Source organism: Gobius niger (assembly GCF_951799975.1).
Source record: "Gobius niger genome assembly, chromosome: 3".
Lineage (NCBI taxonomy): Eukaryota > Metazoa > Chordata > Actinopteri > Gobiiformes > Gobiidae > Gobius > Gobius niger.
Window position 1 is genome coordinate 28,046,522 of NC_136854.1, and position 20,502 is coordinate 28,067,023.

At 42.1% G+C, this 20,502-nt stretch overlaps 2 protein-coding genes across 2 annotated transcripts; both read right to left on the bottom strand.

Moving 5' to 3' along the window:
* Nucleotides 1-462: 462 nt before the first annotated feature.
* On the bottom strand, nucleotides 463-3,136 carry LOC306960994 (myeloid-associated differentiation marker-like protein 2). Its single transcript, XM_079553605.1, has 2 exons — nucleotides 1,943-3,136; nucleotides 463-1,162 (listed from the first exon to the last, which is right to left on the bottom strand). Exons 1-2 carry the CDS (start codon nucleotides 2,221-2,223, stop codon nucleotides 511-513), a joined length of 933 nt encoding a protein of 310 aa, XP_079409731.1. The 5' UTR covers nucleotides 2,224-3,136; the 3' UTR covers nucleotides 463-510.
* A 1,667-nt stretch (nucleotides 3,137-4,803) lies between these two features.
* Nucleotides 4,804-18,560, bottom strand: aspscr1 (ASPSCR1 tether for SLC2A4, UBX domain containing). Its single transcript, XM_079554263.1, has 17 exons — nucleotides 18,453-18,560; nucleotides 18,190-18,245; nucleotides 17,939-18,053; nucleotides 16,922-17,022; nucleotides 16,316-16,373; nucleotides 16,170-16,243; nucleotides 14,076-14,577; nucleotides 13,584-13,640; nucleotides 13,345-13,481; nucleotides 12,830-12,911; nucleotides 11,535-11,601; nucleotides 11,158-11,220; nucleotides 9,850-9,902; nucleotides 6,893-6,944; nucleotides 6,700-6,769; nucleotides 6,086-6,261; nucleotides 4,804-5,128 (listed from the first exon to the last, which is right to left on the bottom strand). The coding sequence occupies exons 1-17, from the start codon at nucleotides 18,540-18,542 to the stop codon at nucleotides 5,118-5,120; spliced, it is 1,764 nt and encodes a 587-aa protein (XP_079410389.1). The 5' UTR covers nucleotides 18,543-18,560; the 3' UTR covers nucleotides 4,804-5,117.
* Nucleotides 18,561-20,502: the final 1,942 nt, after the last annotated feature.

The window sequence follows — 20,502 nt, forward strand, 5'->3', positions numbered from 1 at the left end:
CAAAGGAGAATATGATATAAAATGCCCCCAAACACAAGTATTGAAAGGATTGCAATACTTTTAAGTAGTAATACTTGGTTTTGCAGCACAGTGTATTGCAATCCAAGTCCGATCCGATATTTTCTCCCAGCCCTACTATTTTAAGTTTATATTTTGCCAAAAGTAACTCACAAGTAACTCAAAGTAATGTAACTCAGCTACACTTTTGAAACAGGAATATAGATTATATGTAGCTACTAATACAGAATATTACAATTTTAAAGTAACTTTCCCAACACTTTCCAACACAATTGATGACAGCAGAAACCATGAAGATAGGTAGGCTGATTGTCCCATATAGGGCTCTGACCCAAGTTTCGACATCAATTGGATGAGCAGACGATAGAAAATACACTGAATACATTTTTATTGGAAGCAGGAGAGTTGCCTGATTCCACAGTTACATTTTCTTCTACTTGTTACAAAAGTTATAAATGGTCCAATGTCGTGTACAATAGAAAGCTGTGAGCTCTATACCCGAGGCGCAGTGGGAAAACGTGTGGACACAAATCTCATGGTCTGGGAGTACATGAGATCTGCCCCGTACAGGATGAAGTTGACGAAGGAGAAGACAGCCACCACCAGCTTACTGTCCCACGGACACTTGCCCCGGGCGCAGTGGTAGGGCCTCTCCGGAGTCCCGTATTTAGAGTCAAAACAGAAGACGGGCCACACCACTGACGCACTCAGGTACAGCAGCACCTCCAGGAGCGTGCACACCACCACGAAACGCTCAAATGACATGCACAAAACCGACTTAGTCCTCCCACAAACTGTCAGCAAGACCACCACTGCTGTGAGCGCAAAGCAGAAAGAATACACCGCCACGCAGTAGATAGTCGCCTCGTACCGGGAATACTCACTCCTGTTGGCCAAAGCTCCGAAAATAATGCAGGCCACAAAACCCTGGACCACTTTGAGGAGGCCAGAGACTGTAGCCATATACCCCACCACGGCCTGCCCCGGCTTGGCTCGGCACAGGGCCACCTCTGCCCCATAGGACACTGAGCCCAGGATGGAGCACACGGTGACGGCGATGCGAAAGTCCCGAACGTGGCAGCCTTCGTAGGGGCACTCAGACCGGACAAAGAAGAGCGGGTAGACCACGGACGCTGTTACATACCTGGTGAAAGCAAAGAGCATTTCAAGCAAGACGTCATTTAAAATAAGATCTGATGAATGACACTCAATATGTAACTCGCTCTTGTCTTTGGTAGATGCCTGTTGCCTTATTATGAGATCAGATAAAAGATCAGTGTCTCATTTTCATAGTTTTAGATGGAAATAATACACGCTGATTGGAATAGAAATAGCCTTGTTTATATATACGCATTATATACTTTTAAACCTTCGATCTGTTTTGTACATTTGTTGTAATCAAACCATACTTATTTTCTATATGCATTTTACATTCATGCAACATGAAAATAACCAATACACTATCTAACCTTATATCAAAGCATTCAATATCATCTTTATCTTCACGTCTTAATTGATACAACATCGAATCAAGAGTAAAAGTCCAGTCGAGATAGTACATTTTTCTAAAGCATTCAACATCTAACTCTAAGCAGAACAAATTTGTTTTAGTGAATTAAGCATTTCAGTTCATCACTTTACCCTACAATGCTGTTATAGCATGGCATTTACATGGAAATAAAAAACATCAAATTTATTTCATGATGATAATACAAATCCAAACCTTAACCCTGATCTTAACCCGGTAAAGACTGTCACATTGTTGGTATTTTATATATTATAAAATTGCATTATCCCTAGTTATACTGCATTTCCTTTCATCACTGCCTTTGATTAGTGTTTGGCCAAATAACCAAAATAGTGAATCATTCCTCTATTTTAGCACTTTTAAAACTTCACATCATGCCTCTAACGTCATACTTACATAAGAGTAGCAAAGGCCGCACATGTTACTGTGAAGTTGTCCCAGGATATGGGTAAACAACTGTAGAGGCGAGTAGCATCCAGGAAGAAAATCACCACGGTCATGGAGAAGCAGAAGCACCAGGCGGCCATACAAAACTCCCCGTGCGACCCGCTGTATCCCGCTCCGTGGGCGATCAGGGCGATCACAGCGCAGCCCAGAGCCAGCTGACACATGCGGGCAGCACCCAGAGGAGAGCACAGCGCCCTTTTGTTGAGGTACGGGCCAGTCTGGGGATCCATAACTGGGACAGCGGGGTAGAAAATAAACCAGAGAGGACTGCGGGGACTTCGCAAGGCCCAGAAATGGTTTTATGAATCCAAAGTGGAAGTTTTGGGTCAAAGCCAAGCAACTTTCATCAAGACAGTTTTGGCACCAGTGGGATTCCAAGTCCATCAATATCTAATTTACTGCAACTAAATTACAACCACTTTCAAGCTTGTCTTCAACAGTTTACTCCACTTGTAGTTTCTCTTTTTCGGAGTCCTGTGTGGTCAGCTGCTGTGACCCAATTGTGCCAGTTCCCCCGCCTCTTCTCTCAACGATTCATTGTAAATGTCCTACTTCTAGGTTTGTGACTGTGGCACTCTCACCTGATAAGAAAAAAAAAGAGAAGCACTTTCTCACATAGTCCACATATCCCGAACTGTGCCGAATCCCAGCAGGTAAGAAGTAGTTTGTGTTAGCTGTACTTTGAAGTGTGGGGAAAAATTAGGTCCACTTGCCTTGACAAACATTTACAAAGGCCTCACTGAAAATTGTCCAAGCACAGAAAACTATAAGAGGTAAACTTCATCCACCTCGCTCGTCATGTCGTAACTGTCTTCTGCACTTGCACCCCTGGGTCTCGGTCCCTCCGCCCTCCACTATAATGGGACGAGCCGAGGTGGTAGTGGTGGTGGTAGGGGGTTGCCGGTAAGTCAGAATGGGAGTTATTTAGGGTTGGGCCAATGGCAGATGTACCTCAGCTGAGCATGTGTCTGGGCCCTGGGTCTCCGCATGTAAACAGACCCTGGGAAAAGTGTGAGAAGAATGAACCCATGATTTGAAATAGCCAGAGTTGGAAGATGTGCAGTGGGTCCACGTTTGAAGCCGGGGCCTGACTGATGTCCTTGGGCAAGACACTTCACCCACCAGCCATGTGAATGTAGGTTGTGAGTGATCTGTGTTGGCTGGGGGGGATCATAGCGCTGATTTTACCACTACCATTCAATCACACACTGCATTCATGTTGGCAAGGTGGGCAAGATTTGAACTACCAAACTTCTAGTAGTTTACCACAGAAAGCAAATGTTCAAAAAGTAAATGAGTTGCCGTATAGGTCTTTGTACTGACATTTAATATGACATTTATTTTCCCAAATCTCTAAGAAATGCACCTAATATTTCACCCCCTAAACTGAATTAAAGTGTTTTTATTGGTGTAAATATCTCCAAGACAAGTGTTTACCGCAGGCTGACGGCCCCTTATGACTGACTCAAAGGTAACCAAACATGAGGCTCAAATACAGGTCCTCTTCAAAACAAGGCATGTTTATTTATACTGCACATTTCGTACACAAGGCAACTCAATGCACCTCACAATAAAGAGAAGCTAATGATAACCATTTGGAAAAAATTTGCATTTACTGTATCAATGTATATTTTGTATGTTCAACAGGGCGGATTTTAATGTCTGTTTTCATTTTAGTACAATCAATGTAGAATTTGTACTGATAGAAATTCATATGACATAGTAAAATATACTATTAGAATTTGGCATTCCAAATTTAATAGTATTTCAATCTTGCATCTTCAAAAATAACAGTACTTTTAGAAAGAAGGGAATCAACCCAGTAACTCTGTATCAGACTCATAACCTGTTCCAGCCATTTGCACTGGTCTATTGCACTATGTGGTCTGTCCACACTCATATCTGCTGACACTTACTGCACCTGCACATCTATACACTCATGCTGTTCTGTGTCAACTTGTTGTTTTGATCATAGTTTAAATTTAAGCTTCTTATCCATGCCCTTATAATGTTATAGTTTAAGTTTTTATTGTTTATTGTTTATCTTAAGTTATGTGTTATATGTTTTATGTTTCATGTTGCACGATTGAACTGAATGAAATTCCTACTTGTGAACATGTTCATAACAATGGCCAATAAAACAACTCTGATTCTGATTTAGATTAACCAAGATGCTAAATAAAAATATCCTTGAACAATTCAATATGCAGCACATATGGCTTTCCTTTCATCATAATTAAAATTCTAGTCTGGACATTTTCCAGAAGTTTGGAGGCCCCTAATACAGGGGTTTGGTTCTGAAAAATGTCCATAAACTAAATAAGGGCCAAAGCAGAGTTTAGGTCTTTGTCGCCCTCTAGAGGTGATCATCGTCTATAAGCGAAGTTTCACAGTAAGTTTCTCGTTTTACTTCACGTTTGATCATGATAAATGCTAAACAAATGTAATTATGGACAGAAGGGGCAACAACCTTCCGATTGGCTCCTGGTTCTTGAGCTTAAATTTATAACTAGTTTTGAATCAGTATCGACTGTCTGCAAACGTCTATCAATACCTCAACAGGGGGCGCTGTTACAGCATTCAAACGAAATTCAAATTAAAATTTTAATTGGTGAAGTTGTCAACAGGTGAAATCTACCCATTCATTCAGATCGTGCTGTTGTCCTAGTTTCAACAAAAGATATGAGAACAGTATCTATAAAGTCATAAGGTGTTAATAGTTTGTGTCTGATGAGCTTCCACTAAATATTCGTGGTTGTACCCGATATCAACGGATCAGATAATGAAACGACACATTCTATTATGAAAGACGCTAAACTGTAAGTGAATGCAAGTCAAAGAAAGCTGTGTACGAAAATGCAAGTTAAAACAATTGCAGTGCTTTATTTGTGGTTGTAATAACGTCAGTCTCTCTTGTACATTTTCTTTAGCAACCACAGTGATGGAAAATCATCAGTTAATTTTAATTTGGCCACTAAATAACCACTATTCAATCTTAAAACAGCATCTTTCCGCTCGTCTGTCCCACTGCAGCCATGATGTGAAGTGAAGCACAGGCAGAAGTGCTCAGTCCCCAACATCTTCTTTTACAAAAGCCAGATACATCAAACCAGCAGCAGCCTCGTCATTTCTTACCTGTGAAGAGAAAAGGACATAGATGAATCACTTGAAAACTATTGCACTTTTTGGATTTGCAGAGGAGGTGTTAACTTGTCCATCAAAACACTGATAACGTGCGTCTTTGTATTTCAAAGCAATAGTACAGTATTGTTCATCTGTGTTCCAACAGGACATCTGTACATAAATGACACTGTTATTTATGTAGGAACAATGCTATAAGCTGGTACAGTTGTTGAGTGTCTGGTGCCGACATCCATGGCTCCAGTCTTAATTCCTTGTGGATACATCAAAACACATGCATGTATTTCTAATAAGACATGCTGTCCTTTGTAGGCCTCCACACATGGACTCCATAATTCCCAATTCATCCCCCTCCTCTCAGTTCGGCCCTTTCAACTCTCATCATGAAAGAAAACGCAGCCACGACTTTCTTTTGAGATGCCCACGGACACACACAGAGATCAGCCTGAAATAAAGCACTCGCACAAACAACACAGAGGCACACAAAAGGGAGCCATACCCCTCAACAAAAACATCAATACAGCGCCCACAATAGAACAACAGGAAGGCGCAGTGCCCGGACTGACCACAGGGGGCCTGCGCTGTGTGATGTGGCCCAAAGCAGGCCTTGTTACTGTCTGTAGTGGTCTCCGCAGCCAGAGGGGGTGAGCATCCTGAACTAATTGGTTTGCCCTGACATGCATCCTTATCTTCTGAGTCAAGAGGAATCCAGCTTCAAAAAGGCCATTTCCTATTGACCGTGGTATTATGTGCGCACCACGACAACAAAGTCAGGCATTTGAACCTTTAACGCACAAGAAACCCCCCCCAAAAAAGATAAGAAAGAGGGACTGGGGGACATCATCATTCGTCTGCAGCTGCGTAGTAATGAGATCATTAATCAACCTGATCAAAGCCGTGGCTTAACTCGAGATAAATGTAACAATGTATATGAAAGCCTGCTGTTCTCACCAGGCAGTTTGAGCCACTTGGGCACCTTCCCTGGATCAGCTCTGGGTTTCGGGGCCTGACTCTGGCTGGGAGGGTCTTCATGAGACGGTCCAAAGGTGTCCATGCTCTGGTCCGGTGAAGACACGGGCTCCTCGTGGTCCAATGAGGTACTTGAAGGTGTTTCTGACGGGAGAAGGCTGTGGTAAAAATAACATGAAATAACATGAAATTAACGATTTGTACAGCTGTCGAACAGGTTATAAGCATTGGTTTCAAAATGATCTTTATGTTATTGGATAAGAGAAATATTTGACTTAATACTCGGGACTTGACGCTTTAAAGGCTTTATTGTTGGACATCTGTCAATCTTTAAGACCTTGGGGGCACAGAGTGTAACACCAAGTGGAGGACAACAGGTGGGGTGACTTTAGGGAAGCTGCCTCTATCTTTAGCGGGACAGGAAGTGGTCTGTGTGAGAATGTGTGGAGGAAATGAGGTGCATGGGGGCACCTGCTGTTTAGGCAGAGCCTCAAAGGGATTCCAGTGATGACAGTCTTGTGACAGGAAAATAAGCTGCTGCTGCCGGTTACAAGTGTCTAAACACACATCTAAACACGGTGCACGTGTGCACTCACCTCGCAATGGATTCATTTGCTTGTGAGGCTGAAACTGAGGATTCCAGCAGCTCTTTCTTTAAGTAGGTGTCTGAAAAACAAAGTCAAAAAGACACTTCTTGATCAGAAAGACTATTAAGACTACTTGAATCTTTACCCAATAGTAAATTTTTAAAATCTAACTCCTGTAAACACAATAAAATAAAACACAAACCTGTCTTTGCGTCAGATCCAAAGTAGACAAGTGCACCGGGAAACAGGTCGGCCTAAAGAGAGACATGAACAGAAGCCTTCAAAAATGTTTCCTGCAGATCATAATTTCAGCAAAACATAGAAACTAGCAAAAACAAAACGGCCTCCTAAACATGCAAGCCACCACATCCAAGTCGGGTCTGAGCTCTGTCCTGAAGATGATTCATAGCTGCGGGTTCTGAGCTGGTAACCATAGATCTTTGAAGTTCAACCACAAAATGAGCACCAATCAAATGGTTAGTGCAAACACTTTCACCCCTGAAGCACAAACCTCCACTGAAGAGAAGCTCCTAATGGTTTTAATGGACCAGTCTGAGGCAGGAAATTATCAAGCGTACAATTATGAGGCAGCAGCACAGACAGACAGGCAGCCATCGCGCCTGTCACATTAACGTCACTGTCATTCCTGCGTTTAACAAAAATGTGAAAGAGGAATCTGGGACGGACGAGATGTCCTCAAAATGTGGGTGACATCATTGGCCATTTAAAATTGCAATAATTAGGGTCATCACAATTATATTATAAGCCATGATGTGACACATTGGCAATGCTCCTGCGTTTTCTTTACCCATATTTCATCCACCACGAGCAGCAGTGAAAGCTCCACACAACTCCAGGGTGGTTCGAACAGTGACTGAACTAAAGTGGTGCAAACTTTACTCAACTATCTATTTCTGAAATAATCATAATCTAAATCACAATTTGAATAGATTAGGCGCAATATAATAATATAATTTCCTCTGCAAACATTAAGATATGATGCCTTCATAGCGTCTTGTTGAGCATAAAATTAAACTTACATTTAATTAAACTGTACTGTGCACCGTCCCCGTTTCAAATAAATAACTAAACTAAACTAAACTTCTACAGCAGGTCCCAGGTTTAATTCCCACCTGGACCGGGGCTTTCTGTGTGGAGTTTGCACGTTCTCCCCATGTCTGCGTAGGTTTCCTCCGGGCACTCAGGTTTCCCCTGACACTAAAAACATGTACAATAGGCCAGGATGAGTGAGAGTGTGTTTGAGAGAGCGAGTGTGGGACAACGGATGGAAATCAGCCTCAGGCTACAATCCGGCGCAGCATGTTGTATGTTCATAAGCAAAACACTAAAATAAAATAAAAACAGCCCAGTAGCTACAAGAAAGTCTAGGAGCGCTATTATAGTGAAATCCTGCCCCTGGGAAGGACTTTATAGTGCATTATGTAACTTTTTATTTTGAAAAAGGTTTATATTAGTGCGTATTTGACCTTTCAGTGACCGAGCGGCTGTATGAGTGGTTAATATAGCGCCTTTATTTTCCATCAGTGGCCACTGTGACGGTCCAGGATCAATTGTTTCTCGGGTTTCTTGTAGGTTTTCTGAATTATGTATGCGTAATCATGGAGATGGTTCCATCAGCAGTGAAAACCTACCAGTAACACTGACATCAAGTCCATCAAGACCATCAGAGCCTAGCGAGTCCCACTGTGATGGAAAGTAAAGGCGCCACGGCAACCGCCCATACAGCCGCTGGGTCACAAGGTCAAATACGCACAAATATCCGGATAAAAAGTTACACAATGCATTAAACTAAACCAAATGCTGAGCTGCTCATATTTCCGTCTTGTCTCAAGTGGTATTGCTGGACATCTAACAAAGCAAACTGTGAATTGAATCTTAAAATTTTTAAAAAGAAATAATTTTAAAGCAACAGCGGACTTACATGTGGATTATTTTAGTTTTGGAGATGCTATGAATAGGAAAAGACACTGTCCCGTACAACACAGTGTCCTTTCAGTGTCCCGTGGTTACCCGAGTTGGTCAGATCTAAATTAGGACGGTCTGGCCTAATTGCTATTATTGCAGTCCTGTGAACAGGAAACAATGCGTTACAGTGGAACAGCAGGCATCCCAGCTATGTGCTCCATCTGACAGACGCACCTTTAACAGGCGGGACGGGGCAATGGGACAGGACTAGTGCGGGTAAAAAAAAAAAAAAACTCAAGGCAGAACACGCTGTGATGGGAGGCAGAAGTGTATGGGTGCGGGAGGGGACGCCTGGTATCAAAGGGCTGCGATACATTCCTTTCCTGACATGATACAAAGTGATTACAGCGTGCGTTAGAGAGAGGCAGACAGCGAGCACATACGCGCCTCTAAAATGTGGCACAGCAAAACTCCTGATTAAAGATTCCTCGCAAAGATTGATGCATGGTGTGCGCAGGAGATTATTGTGTTTTTGTGCACTTTCAAGGCCCTAATGGATCGAGACGCGAAGAGCAGTCTAGGGAGAGGCACTAGAGGGGGACAGTGGAGGGGTGCAGCGGAGGGGAAAATGCAGTTCACAATGGGACCAAAAAAAAAAACAGCACTTGACTCTGTTCAAGGACGGCGCACACTGGAAAGGTCTGCGAGGAGATTATCGTGTGTTGTAATTCCTCAGGAGCTAAATCTCGTCTATGATCGTCCCAACTCTCGCTGCACGCCAACTCAAACCTTTCTACAATGTGGACGCGAAATTGAATCAAAAATCAAAGTAACATTCAAAGTCCACTGTGTACGTCTTAATTCTCATTATTGGACCAGCTCTGAACTCAAAGCTGCCCGTTGCTGTGAGAGAGTGAGGGAGAGAGAGTGCGTGTCAAGATCAAAGTGAGGCCTGTATTAACCCCATGTGCCAGTCTGGGAAAAATCAAGCCCAGCTGGGGTCAAGGACAGTGGAGCGAGGGAACAAGTGTGAGACGGGAATGTGCCGGGCCTTTGAAGACGAGCAGGGGCCCAAGCATCCACTTCACTCTCACTGCATATGTACATGGGCACAGAGGGCTTCAGGGAGACGGGGGTTATTTACCTGTTTCTACCCGTTTTTGGAGCTTTTCATATCATGTTTCACTGGGCATTAATAATCGAAAGGAAGACGAGATGTTTAGAGGCTCTTACCTGGAAAAGTGTCGCTGAAGGGTCTTTCAAAATGGTCTTAGGGGGCGTGATGACTGGAAAGGAAATTGAAATGTGAATTGAAATATGGGGTGAAAAAAAAATGACATTTCCAACTGCCTACACGGCAGCTGAGAGGATTATTCTCTTTTAGGCCCTTCTGGTTTCATAGTTAAGAATTTTATCAATAAAGAATAAATCCTGTCAACGGAACATGAGAGGAAATAAGATTAGATCGAATGATTGTGTTGAATTACTATGTCCAGTGTGAAATTAGTTTTTTCATCAAACACTATCAAAAGAAGACTTAAAGCTGGGGTACTTGATATTTCCTGCACAAACTGACTTTTTTTTTTTTTTAATTTGGCCCAAACTGGTTTCTAGCTCTCACAATCCCCCCTGCATGTCCGAATTGTTCAAGCAAATTGTTTATATGCACCTTTCAAGCACATGTACAGCTTTGAGCAGGGGCAAAGTTTGCGGTTTTCAAAACAAATTTACTTTACAACAACAAAAAGTCAGGTACCCAGCTTTGAAGCAGTACTAAGTAACTCATGTCCGTAGAGGCCATATGCGCCACTGCAGGTGTCATAGCACGTTGCATTTTATTTAACTCATTAATTGTCCGTGAGAGTAAATACTACGCTGACAGAAAAGACAGAGGGAGAGAGGAAAATGACATCCCATTACACCACTGAGCTCATTTTTTTTCGAACTTGGCTGTAAATACTGTTTAAGTGGCGCTAGCCCACAGTTAGCTTTGCCTGTTAGCCTGTTAGCTTCTTCTTCGTGATTCCATTAGCATGTATTGGTGGCCCCTACCCAGTGCAAGGAAAACTGCTTTGTGGTTTTCTGACCCGAGACACCAGGGGTAGATGAAAGACCCCCAATCATCCCATTAACACTTTTATTACCCCAGAGGGACTATGAAAAGGATTTATTAAATCTCCCAAAAAAGGAATGAAACACGAAAAGGAACTTTGCCCCCTACATTGTTTTAGCCTTAACCATAACCCTGTCCCCAATCCTGAACAGTTGTAAAACTAAAATATTATTTGTAGGAAAAAGAAAAAACTTTTGAAAGAAATGTGTAAATCTCACAGTCAGATGGAAGGCCTCAATGATTTTGCGATGTGTTGTCACTTGTTGCAATATGGATATTGTGTGATCTAATTTTGTGCAGCCCCATCCAATAAGTTGAAGGCCTAGAGTTAACCAAACAGAACCTATACTAAGCTAATTAAATAACGGAGGTTAGACTGATCCTTGGTGACAAATCTAGAGGAAATGTGGGGACTAAAGAATACTCACATAAGTAGAAAGAGAGCTGAGGATCCTCTAAGTGACTTCTGACAAACTCCCTCAGGGCGCCCACTAGACACACACACAGAAATGAGCAATGTCAGTATCGTCATCTGTGTAAAATACCATTCATGTTTCATATGGAAATCCCCAATGCTGTTGTCCTGCTGCGGTGCTGTTGTGTTGCCGCTGGGCTGAGGTGGGTCTGGGCCCGGAATTACAGGCCTCGCTCATATTTGGGGTCTCGCTGTGTCACTGTGGTGCGGCTGCCGTCATTACAGTCATGCATGTGGTGAGGGCGCCGCAGTAGCTTTAACATTGCAGCCATACCTGTGGCTAGCCAGCTGAATGAGAGCTGCACACAGACACACAGCAGTGGCACACACCTGTCTCCAGCGGCCGGAAGAAGCCCTGTACAACATGTCTGTCGGGGAACTGGATCCTCAGCACCACCTGGAAAACAAACCGTATCATTGGGTTTGAAGTGAAACCGTTTACTCAGAGCAGCATGGTCTGGTACGTTTGGTGGGGCTGGATTACTTTCTCCCCAATTGACAAAGTGAATTTAGTAATATGATGATCTGTATCGGATAAAGCTTCAGCTCATTTCATCTGTAGTCCAACATTAAAACATACACATTATAAAAGATCTATTGTAACATAAGCTCATTCATATAAACAACAAATGTCATGATACAGTACACATCACGATACAGTGGGGTGGATTATACGATTTGTATTGTGACAGAATAAGAAGGCTTCAGTGCTGTGATTTCAATGAATTGAAACGCAAGTTCATTATGCTGGCCTTCTTCTTGTATTTTGACATGAGGATAATGTTACACGTCTTGTGAAAATGTGGCATTAAAACTATATGGCAAAGGTGTATCAAGATATATCACAAAATAAATTGTGTTTTTGTCCTCGAAGAGCTCCTGATCATGTTTTCTACAAGCCTGGACCCTGATGCACTCACCCTCATCGCATGTTCAAGTATTGCAAAATTGCTGTTTTTAGCAGGCCACCTTGCTAAAGCCTTTTTTGAGATGCTTCCTTCAGGGAGAAGGTATCGCTCCATCATATGTTCTACTGATCGACATATGAACAGTTTCTTTCCTCAAGCTGTGATCATTTTAAACAAGGCACTTTAAACAGGCATTTCTATTATATTTATCGGTGTGGACTTTTATTGTACAATGTTTTGCCCTTAGGCTTTTAATGTGGCATTGTTTGTTTGTTCTGTTTTTTATATTGTGTCTTTTTACGTGTTTTACATATCGCACTTTGAGCTCTTTGCAAATTTTTTTCCAATGTGGTTTTTCAAACTGCAAATGGCCAATAAATGAATCTGAATCTGAATCTGGATAAAAATTAAGGAATACTTTAAATAAATGTACTGACAATAATTATTGACACTAAAAGTATTTAGTTTTTCTGTCAATAATTGGGCGATAAATCGATATAGTACTTATCGTGACAGGCCTAGCTACGACCGGCCTAAACAAATTCAAAATATTCTAATAATTGTGATATGGGCTACTGTTTTATAGAACAATTAAAAGGGTTAATTTGATTGATGCTGACACAGTTTGGAAAAGAGAATGAGAGAAACTCTGCTATGTGTCCTGATCAGTTTAGTAGTAGGTGATCATCATATTTGATTAACATCAGTGTTACTCACTTTGGGATATCGCTGCATCTTCTCCTTCATATGGGTTTCTCGTAGAGCTTTGGTCATCAGTGGAGCCTCCTCTAGGAGCTTTCTGTAAGACATAAACGAATGTAACGACAACAGGAAAGATGAGCGTAACTCGTGACATAACGGTGTGTGGCCATGAAGAGCCAGAGATGCATTGCTGTGGTCTGACAAATTCCAATCTTTGTAATTGCAGTCATTGCACACAGTAGCTGCACAGGGAAAAAAACAGTGCAGACATCCATGAAAAGATGCGATGTGTTTGGGCGGTAGATGAGGTTATGCTATATTTGAATGCTTTTGTAGCATGTGTGTGGTGTCTCCTAAACGTGAACATGAAAAACAGACTCTTAGAAGCTGTGGTTGGTTGTGGCCACATCTAGAGAATATAAAATACCTGCATCTGGGAAAAATAAGAACTGGGAGTAATCAAAATAAGTATATGGCTAAAAAAAAGTACCTTCTATGGAGACCTGTTCAATCCGTTCTATCCGTCTCACCTCTCACTCTTTAGTTGTGCAAATCGTTTCCGGACATCATCCATGGTGACCTCAAAAAACTCGTCGGGGAGGTCCATGTTGCTGGAATGGTGAGCTTGACAGTCCATGTGGTACACGAGTGACTCCCTCTCCACTGGCTACAGGGAAAACACCATGAATCAAAGTCAGTAAACTGTACAGTATACGCATATACGCAGTGCTAGATTTGTTCCCTAGAATTTGCCGGGGTCCTGATTTACCTCCAGAAACTGTTCCCCCTGCTCCATCTCTTCTTCACGGTGATCACAGGGAGTGGTCTATCACAACAGCAAAACAGAACAAATCATTCACATGCTTTCATTAGACTAAGGATTAAAAAGAAAGTAGAATTTTCAAAATCGATCTAGACAGAGACGGCCATTACAATACACAGTGGTTCTCAAACTGTGGTATGTATACTGGATACCTCCTTGACAAGGCCCGAGCCCATCAAACTTTGGAAGCTAAAGGAGGTTGGGCCTGGTTAATACCTGGAAGGGAGACCACCAGTGGCGTAGACTAGCAGCCTCGCTTCCGTCACACTGCTCAGGGGCAGCTGTGGCTACAGATGTGGCATTTATTCAGACCCTTTATAGACCTGGTTTAGTTCTGATTTGATCTTGGCCACAGTGACTTTTAGATCAACAACTGACACATCAGACTCCATAATTGTAGGGAGTAGTTAAAACTAGTGAACTGGTTTTAAGTCTCACCTTACTGGATGAACTGTGAGAAGACTTTGACTTCTTGGCCTTGGGCGAATCTACCACAGAGCTCTGTCCCAACAGTGAAGGTCGCACTGACAGGGCCCCGCCTGGACCGCCCAGTCTTTGCCCTCCTCCAGAGAAGGGGATGAACGGAGCAGATGAAGAAGCAGAGGCAGCAGAGGAGCAGGAAGGTGCCTCCAATGTTGGGACCAGAGGCTCTTTTGGCCGCACTGCATCCTGCGAGTTCACAGCTTTGTCTTTATGCTCAGGGACCGAACTGGATGGACTTATCGTCTTGGCGTCCTCTGTATTTGATGTGCGGGAGCTTTCCGGTGTGCTGTCCGTGCTGGATGTTGGGATGTTTGGCGTCACTGTTTCAGGCGGTGATGGGGCAGGTTCAGGTTGGGGGGCGGGGCTTGGTGTTTTATCCACGGTAAAAGGAACCTCTGGCTCCACAGCTTCTTGACCGTTCTGTTCATCCTGACCTTTGTTCTTCTTGATCAAAAACCTATAAACAGTTTGTCTTAGTTAGTTATTTGTCTAGATGAGGCCTTCATGTCCTACTTTACCCAAAAAACCTACAAAATAATATCAATTTAGCAAATGGAATACATCCATCAGTCCTTGATAGATCTACTTTACACTTCCTTCCTTCATTCGGGATGTCATTGAGGTCGAGGCAGGTTGTACAGCACATTATGGCCCTAACAGGGTTTCCGTTAGCCGGCTGTAGCCGGCTTTTGGCCGGTTTGAAAAGCAAATGGCCGGTAAAAATAATTTCCATCGGCCAAATTGGCCGACAGTAAAAAAGTGAGAAATAATAGAAAAAATAGAAAAATATATTAAACATGTCACCTAAGTCAGTGACTAACATAACAAAGTGTTTTCGAGACAGGCCTAAATATTAAAAAAGGTTCAATATTTCTATCAAAAAAGTTTAGATTTACGCCTTTAGCCCGTTTTACAAAGCGCAGTCGAAGCGCCATCATCCCTGTCTGGATATGTAGCGCTTTTTCTTCGTGCTTCGTCACATTTTCCAAGAAAACGGCAAACTACAGGTACATTTACTTTTATATAAGTGTGTAAAGAACTCAGCAGCAAATAGGTTTGATTAGGATATTCTTGAAACGCGCATGTGTTGAGTCAGACTGACGCGCTGTCCCGCAGCGGCTCTTCCTGGGAGAGTGGCCGGGTTTGGAGGCGCTTCCCTCGGTCAGTCTGCGCAGACGCCTCGGCTCAGTTACCGGTGCTCGGAGCCGCTCAGAGTGGCCGGGTTTAGAGGCGCTTCCCTCGGTCAGTCTGCGCAGACGCCTCGGCTCAGTTACCGGTGTTCGGAGCCGCTCTAGAGCGCAGCAGAGCTGGGTCCGTTTTGAATCGCTCGAGACTGACTTTTGTGACTTTAGTGCTGTTGATTTGTCTCTCCACAATATTTCAGTGGTGAGGGACTTAATCATTATTATTCACCTGAAGCCACGTAAAAGCGCGGAAGGGCATCTACAGCCCAGCCCTCGCTGAGCAGCTGGTCAGACCTGGATAAGGACAGCGTGAGGGTCGTAGATATCGGCTACTTTCTGTCTAAGTTGAAATGCATATGAGCGGTGTATATCCGCGTGACACCTGCTGCTCCACCGTCTCCACGCGCACAACTTCATGTTTGGATTTTCGCTGTTGCTACATTTTTCTCACATCAGTCTTTTATTAGAAATAGCCATGTTTTGGAATCAACTAAAGCACTCGTGTAGCTCTGTCTACATGTAGATTGTTGATGATAGTAAGCCACGTTCATTATGTATATATATTTTTAATGGCCGGTAATTCTTGCGAATGGCCGACATTTTACGACCCAGCCGGCCAAAGTGGCCGACAAAAAAAAAGTCTAGCGGAACCTCTGGGCCCTAATCACATTAATTGTGATGTTTTATTACCAACAAAGTAGCAATTAACAGTACAAGACTATTCTTTAATGAAAAACCCATATATGTCCATACCTTACACACAGTTTTAGCTTTAGTTAGTCCAAGCAAAGCTACATTTACTCTGCAGATTAATCGGTTGTGTCTCGATGGCACATTTTACCAAATGATGAACATAAACACAAACCTGACGATAGCACTTCCTCCTGTGAGACCCAGAGACTTCAGAGTGGCGTTTTTAAGAGCTGCTTCTCCAACCACCTGCACATGCACACACAGCTTTAACAGCAAGAAGCCTTTTTTCCTCTTTGAAAAAGAGCTTAATGTATATACCTCATCTCTCATGTAAACACACACCGGGATGGCATCTGACTCAGACAGCTGCAGCACACTGCGAAAGATGGAGACATGAAAACAAGCATTAACTACAGCTATGATCATCAAGTTGAGAAGTGAATTGTTCTGTATATTAACTCATACAATAAAAGCTTGTGCAATGTGGTGGCACGCTGTGAGCATGTGTAACACATGTGTGCACAACCTGCGTAGACACTAATTGAGCCATAAATATTTTACTATTGTTCTCCTCAATGGAGAATATCAAAGCGTCCCCTTTCACACCATTCCTTCGGCTTTTATCTCAGAGTGGAGCAAATACTAATTTCATGGAAGTGCAACTTCCTTGAAAAAAGGAGTGATGTCATGTAACAGAGATGGCTGCAGCACCTGGGACTGCACAGCTGGAACTACTGAGCAACAGCTGCAGGTCTTTGAGGGGAGTTCAGTCGAGATGTGTGTGAAAACTCAGTCCAAGCAGAGGAAAGTTATCTGTGACAGTCTCCTCTATGTCCACACTGACCTGGTTTATTTTGGACCCGTCTTCATATTAAACCTCCAGAAATGTGGAGGAAATGTGGCTATAGGAATCAAAATGCACACCTGATCTGAGGGAAGTGTGTGAGCAGATCCCACAGACTCTGTCCACATGAGAAAGAGCCCTGCAAACGAGAGCCGTCCTCCATCTGCAGAGCGATCCGCACCTGGAAAACACAAGAGCAGCCAAATTATTATCACTAACACATATAATCATGATTCAATTCATCATACACCAGAAACACACTTGCAAAAACATTTAGATAACAGTACATGTACAGTAGAGGCTTCTGTCTTCAGCCCTTAAAGTTTGTGGGCCATTTTATCTATGCTGACACTGGACAACAATTAATTACTTCATGGACCACTTTTACACCTTGTCACCGTGTTTTGCACAGCATCTTCCAAGAGAAATGAAAGGGCTTTATTGAGCAAAGTCTCAGTAGGTGGTCATTTATTAGTCCTGTTTGGATCCATCTGAAAGAACTCCCCGATAATAAAACCTCCTTTAAACTGCACATGTTGGATAACCTCTTACAACAATAGACATGAGTGTTAGATGTTCTTGTATTCAAGTCAATCTACTATCTGTTTATGTTGTTTATGCCAGAGCAGCACACCAAAGGAGATCAAAGGAGCACCTTGGACTCACACACACAGCTTGGCTCAGTGCACACGGTTATTTGGACAGCGTGTGCTAAAAAAGTGGACGAGGTGGGGTTGTATATAAAAATCTGTGAGATATCAACAGTCAACAATCCATCAAATGAACAAGAGCCACACATCAAACCCAGCCGCACTTTTACTGCTTAGATTATAGCCCTGTGATGTCATAGGAAAATACAGCTCAGCCACAGTGTTGTACTCCTGCTTTATACAAATTGGATCAAAGGAATTAGCAACAAAACCCACTGATGCTTTTCCAGATGCAGACATTTGAAATGTTACTGCTCATTAATAGTACACATTTATAGAGCCCTTTCAGATTGCAGGCCAAAAGGCTATTTCAAAGATGACATGTATGAAGCTGACAGGTATAGCACCGCATGTGTTTCTTCACAGTCCAACCACTTCAACACTCACCTGGCTGTCCGCTGCCATCTGCTTTTTCGTACTTGGCACCATTTCCAGTTTAGCATTGTTGGGCAGATTGGCAAACCTCCACTGCAGCGTCAGGTCCAAAACCGTCCTTTGAAATCTGGAAATTTAAGGTTTATATACATTGACTTGAATTTTTAACCCCGCACAACAGAATACGAGCGTAGCCGACAGCTCCTGCCTGTTGTAATAACCTGGTGAATGTGAAATATCTGAACATGTAAAACGATACTCACTTCAGACCGTGGTCTTCGGAGCTAAATCCGTGCTTTTTACAAACATCCTCCAACACCTGCAAATACGAAGGAGACAGAGAAGTGTCAGCATGTCTAAATCACTGCTTTCCTCCACAAACAGAAACTGATCAGTCACTGGCTAACAACAGTTAGCTAAACAAGCTAACACGACTATCAATCCTTTGCGCGTTTTGGCTGTACGGACACTCCAAACCGCAGTGTGTTTCCCTAAACCTTTAACCAGTGGTTTTTAAAGAAGTTACCTGCAACAGCGGCGTGTTTGGGGACACTTTAATAGTCTGTCGTCTCCCATTCGGAGTCAGGACTGTCACAGCTGTGCTGCTGGCTGCCATTGTTACCTGCTACGTCACAATGTTTACCTAAAAAAAACTTTATTGAGACGATGCTGACACACGCACGAGTTTCTTCTTCAGGTTCATGGCAAGAAGCAGCTGTTCAGAATCTCTACAGTAAATCCCTCAATTTGTCGTGTCATCTACTATCTTGACGGATTAATATTAACCTGTAATGACTACAGTATTATACTGCTATAATAGGCCTTTTTGTTTTGTTTTTGTTTATTACAGTATAAACTTCTAGTTTAGTGTTTCCCAAACTTTGTGCAGCCTCTGAGGCTTTGGAAAACCAGTCATGTTCCCCAGCACGTGTCTGTGAATGCAGCACACATCAAATGAAAAATAAAATAAAAATACCTAAATCAACATCTTTACATTTTAAACTGAGAACCAAATAGACCCAATAAAATATCAAATTCAGGCAATACTAAAATAACATCTTTGATTTTACTTATTAATTAATACATGTTTGTTTATTTATTTATTCGTAATAAACATAGTTATTTTTCAACACAGTCTGTATTGTAATATTATTCACATGTTACTGTTTCAACCTGGCAAAATTCAATTTGGCCATTATTAGTTGTTTGTTTATGTTTTTTTTCCTGAACATTTTTTTCACGTATCCCATATACACCTGCACTGTAGATTGGAAGCCACAGTTCTTGGTCAAATGAGCATTTAAAATTGTAGTGTGTCCGAGTTTATTTTTAACTAATTTTGGTTTTATTTGTTAAATTGTTAAATTATTTGATGAAATATCTTAGGAATATAATGAGTTTTTTGCAAAAGAAGATATCTCCATTTTGAATTTTTTTCTAAATCATTTTGTACATCTATACTCTACAGATGACCCTTGTGAATCTAAAGTTGTGTACATTTGATTAAGAACTAGTGACTTAATATTTTCATGGCACTAAAACAGACCTGGTAATGAAAAAAACTGCTATGTGAAGAGAAATGTGCATTTTTTTCAATGGCGCTTATCTGTTTTTGCAAAGGAACTCTTTTACTAGCATATTAAATTTACTATAATTGAAAGGTATTTTACGTTTGCTGCTCTTACAGAAAGAGGTGTACTGGTACCCACACAGGCTACATCCTGAGTGCCTGTTGTGTGTTTTCCCATAAACAGATGTATGTCCCATATGCAGACCAACCTTCACGGAGAGATGGAGGATCAAAGCTGGAGTTAGAGTGGACACATGAGTCCAACAGATGGAGACGTGCCAGGTCAAAAGGCACATGTCTCTGACCTGCTCTGAGAGAAGCTGAGGTGAATACAGCTCTCATTTCTGGAGGAAATTGCCGCCGTCTGCATAAACAAACAAACAAACATGGGTAGGTTATTTCCTGTTAAACCTATCACATAAACATCCAGGTTTAGGTGACACTGCACCAGTTATTTGAAAAGTTGTTATTACAGCATAACGACTCACTCAACTAATGAGCTACAAGTTTTAATCCTGTTGTATCATTGGCTTTTGTTGTGTTATTGCCTAATCTCTTGCCTTTTTGGTAGTTAGTTACATAGACATTTTTAATTACAGAAATTGTCTTGAGACACTCTTATATAAATAGATAAGAATAGATAATATCACGATTACTGTTTTGTCCTATTTTAAGATAAGACTATTGATCTCACAATGTAGACATTCGCTTGCTAGATCAACTCTTAAGAGCGGCACAAATATGCTCTCATGATAGAATAATATGCAAACAAGTAGCACTAAATAGAGGTATCTTATATACAATGAATAAAAACTTTAAAATGTGCTATTGCAATGCATGCGCCTATATTCCAACACTACAGGGCAGAGGACTTGACACATGTGCTCACTCTGACCTGTCCCTCCGCCATGCTCCCCTTTCACAGCAGCACATTCAATCAAATGTACTTCAAAGGCAGTGTGGTCATGTGACGACACCACATCAAAGGGACCTAGCGTACGCACGA

Coding starts and splice junctions, on each gene's coding strand:
- LOC306960994 (XM_079553605.1), bottom strand. CDS start 2,223: ATGGATCCCCAGACTGGCCCGTACCTCAACAAAAGGGCGCTGTGCTCT. Junction 1,163..1,942: donor GCGGCCTTTGCTACTCTTAT/GTAAGTATGACG, acceptor TGCTTTCACCAG/GTATGTAACAGCGTCCGTGG.
- aspscr1 (XM_079554263.1), bottom strand. CDS start 18,542: ATGGCAGCCAGCAGCACAGCTGTGACAGTCCTGACTCCGAATGGGAGA. Junction 13,641..14,075: donor CTCACAGTTCATCCAGTAAG/GTGAGACTTAAA, acceptor CTGTTGTGATAG/ACCACTCCCTGTGATCACCG. Junction 6,945..9,849: donor CTTCAGCGACACTTTTCCAG/GTAAGAGCCTCT, acceptor GTCTCTCTTTAG/GCCGACCTGTTTCCCGGTGC.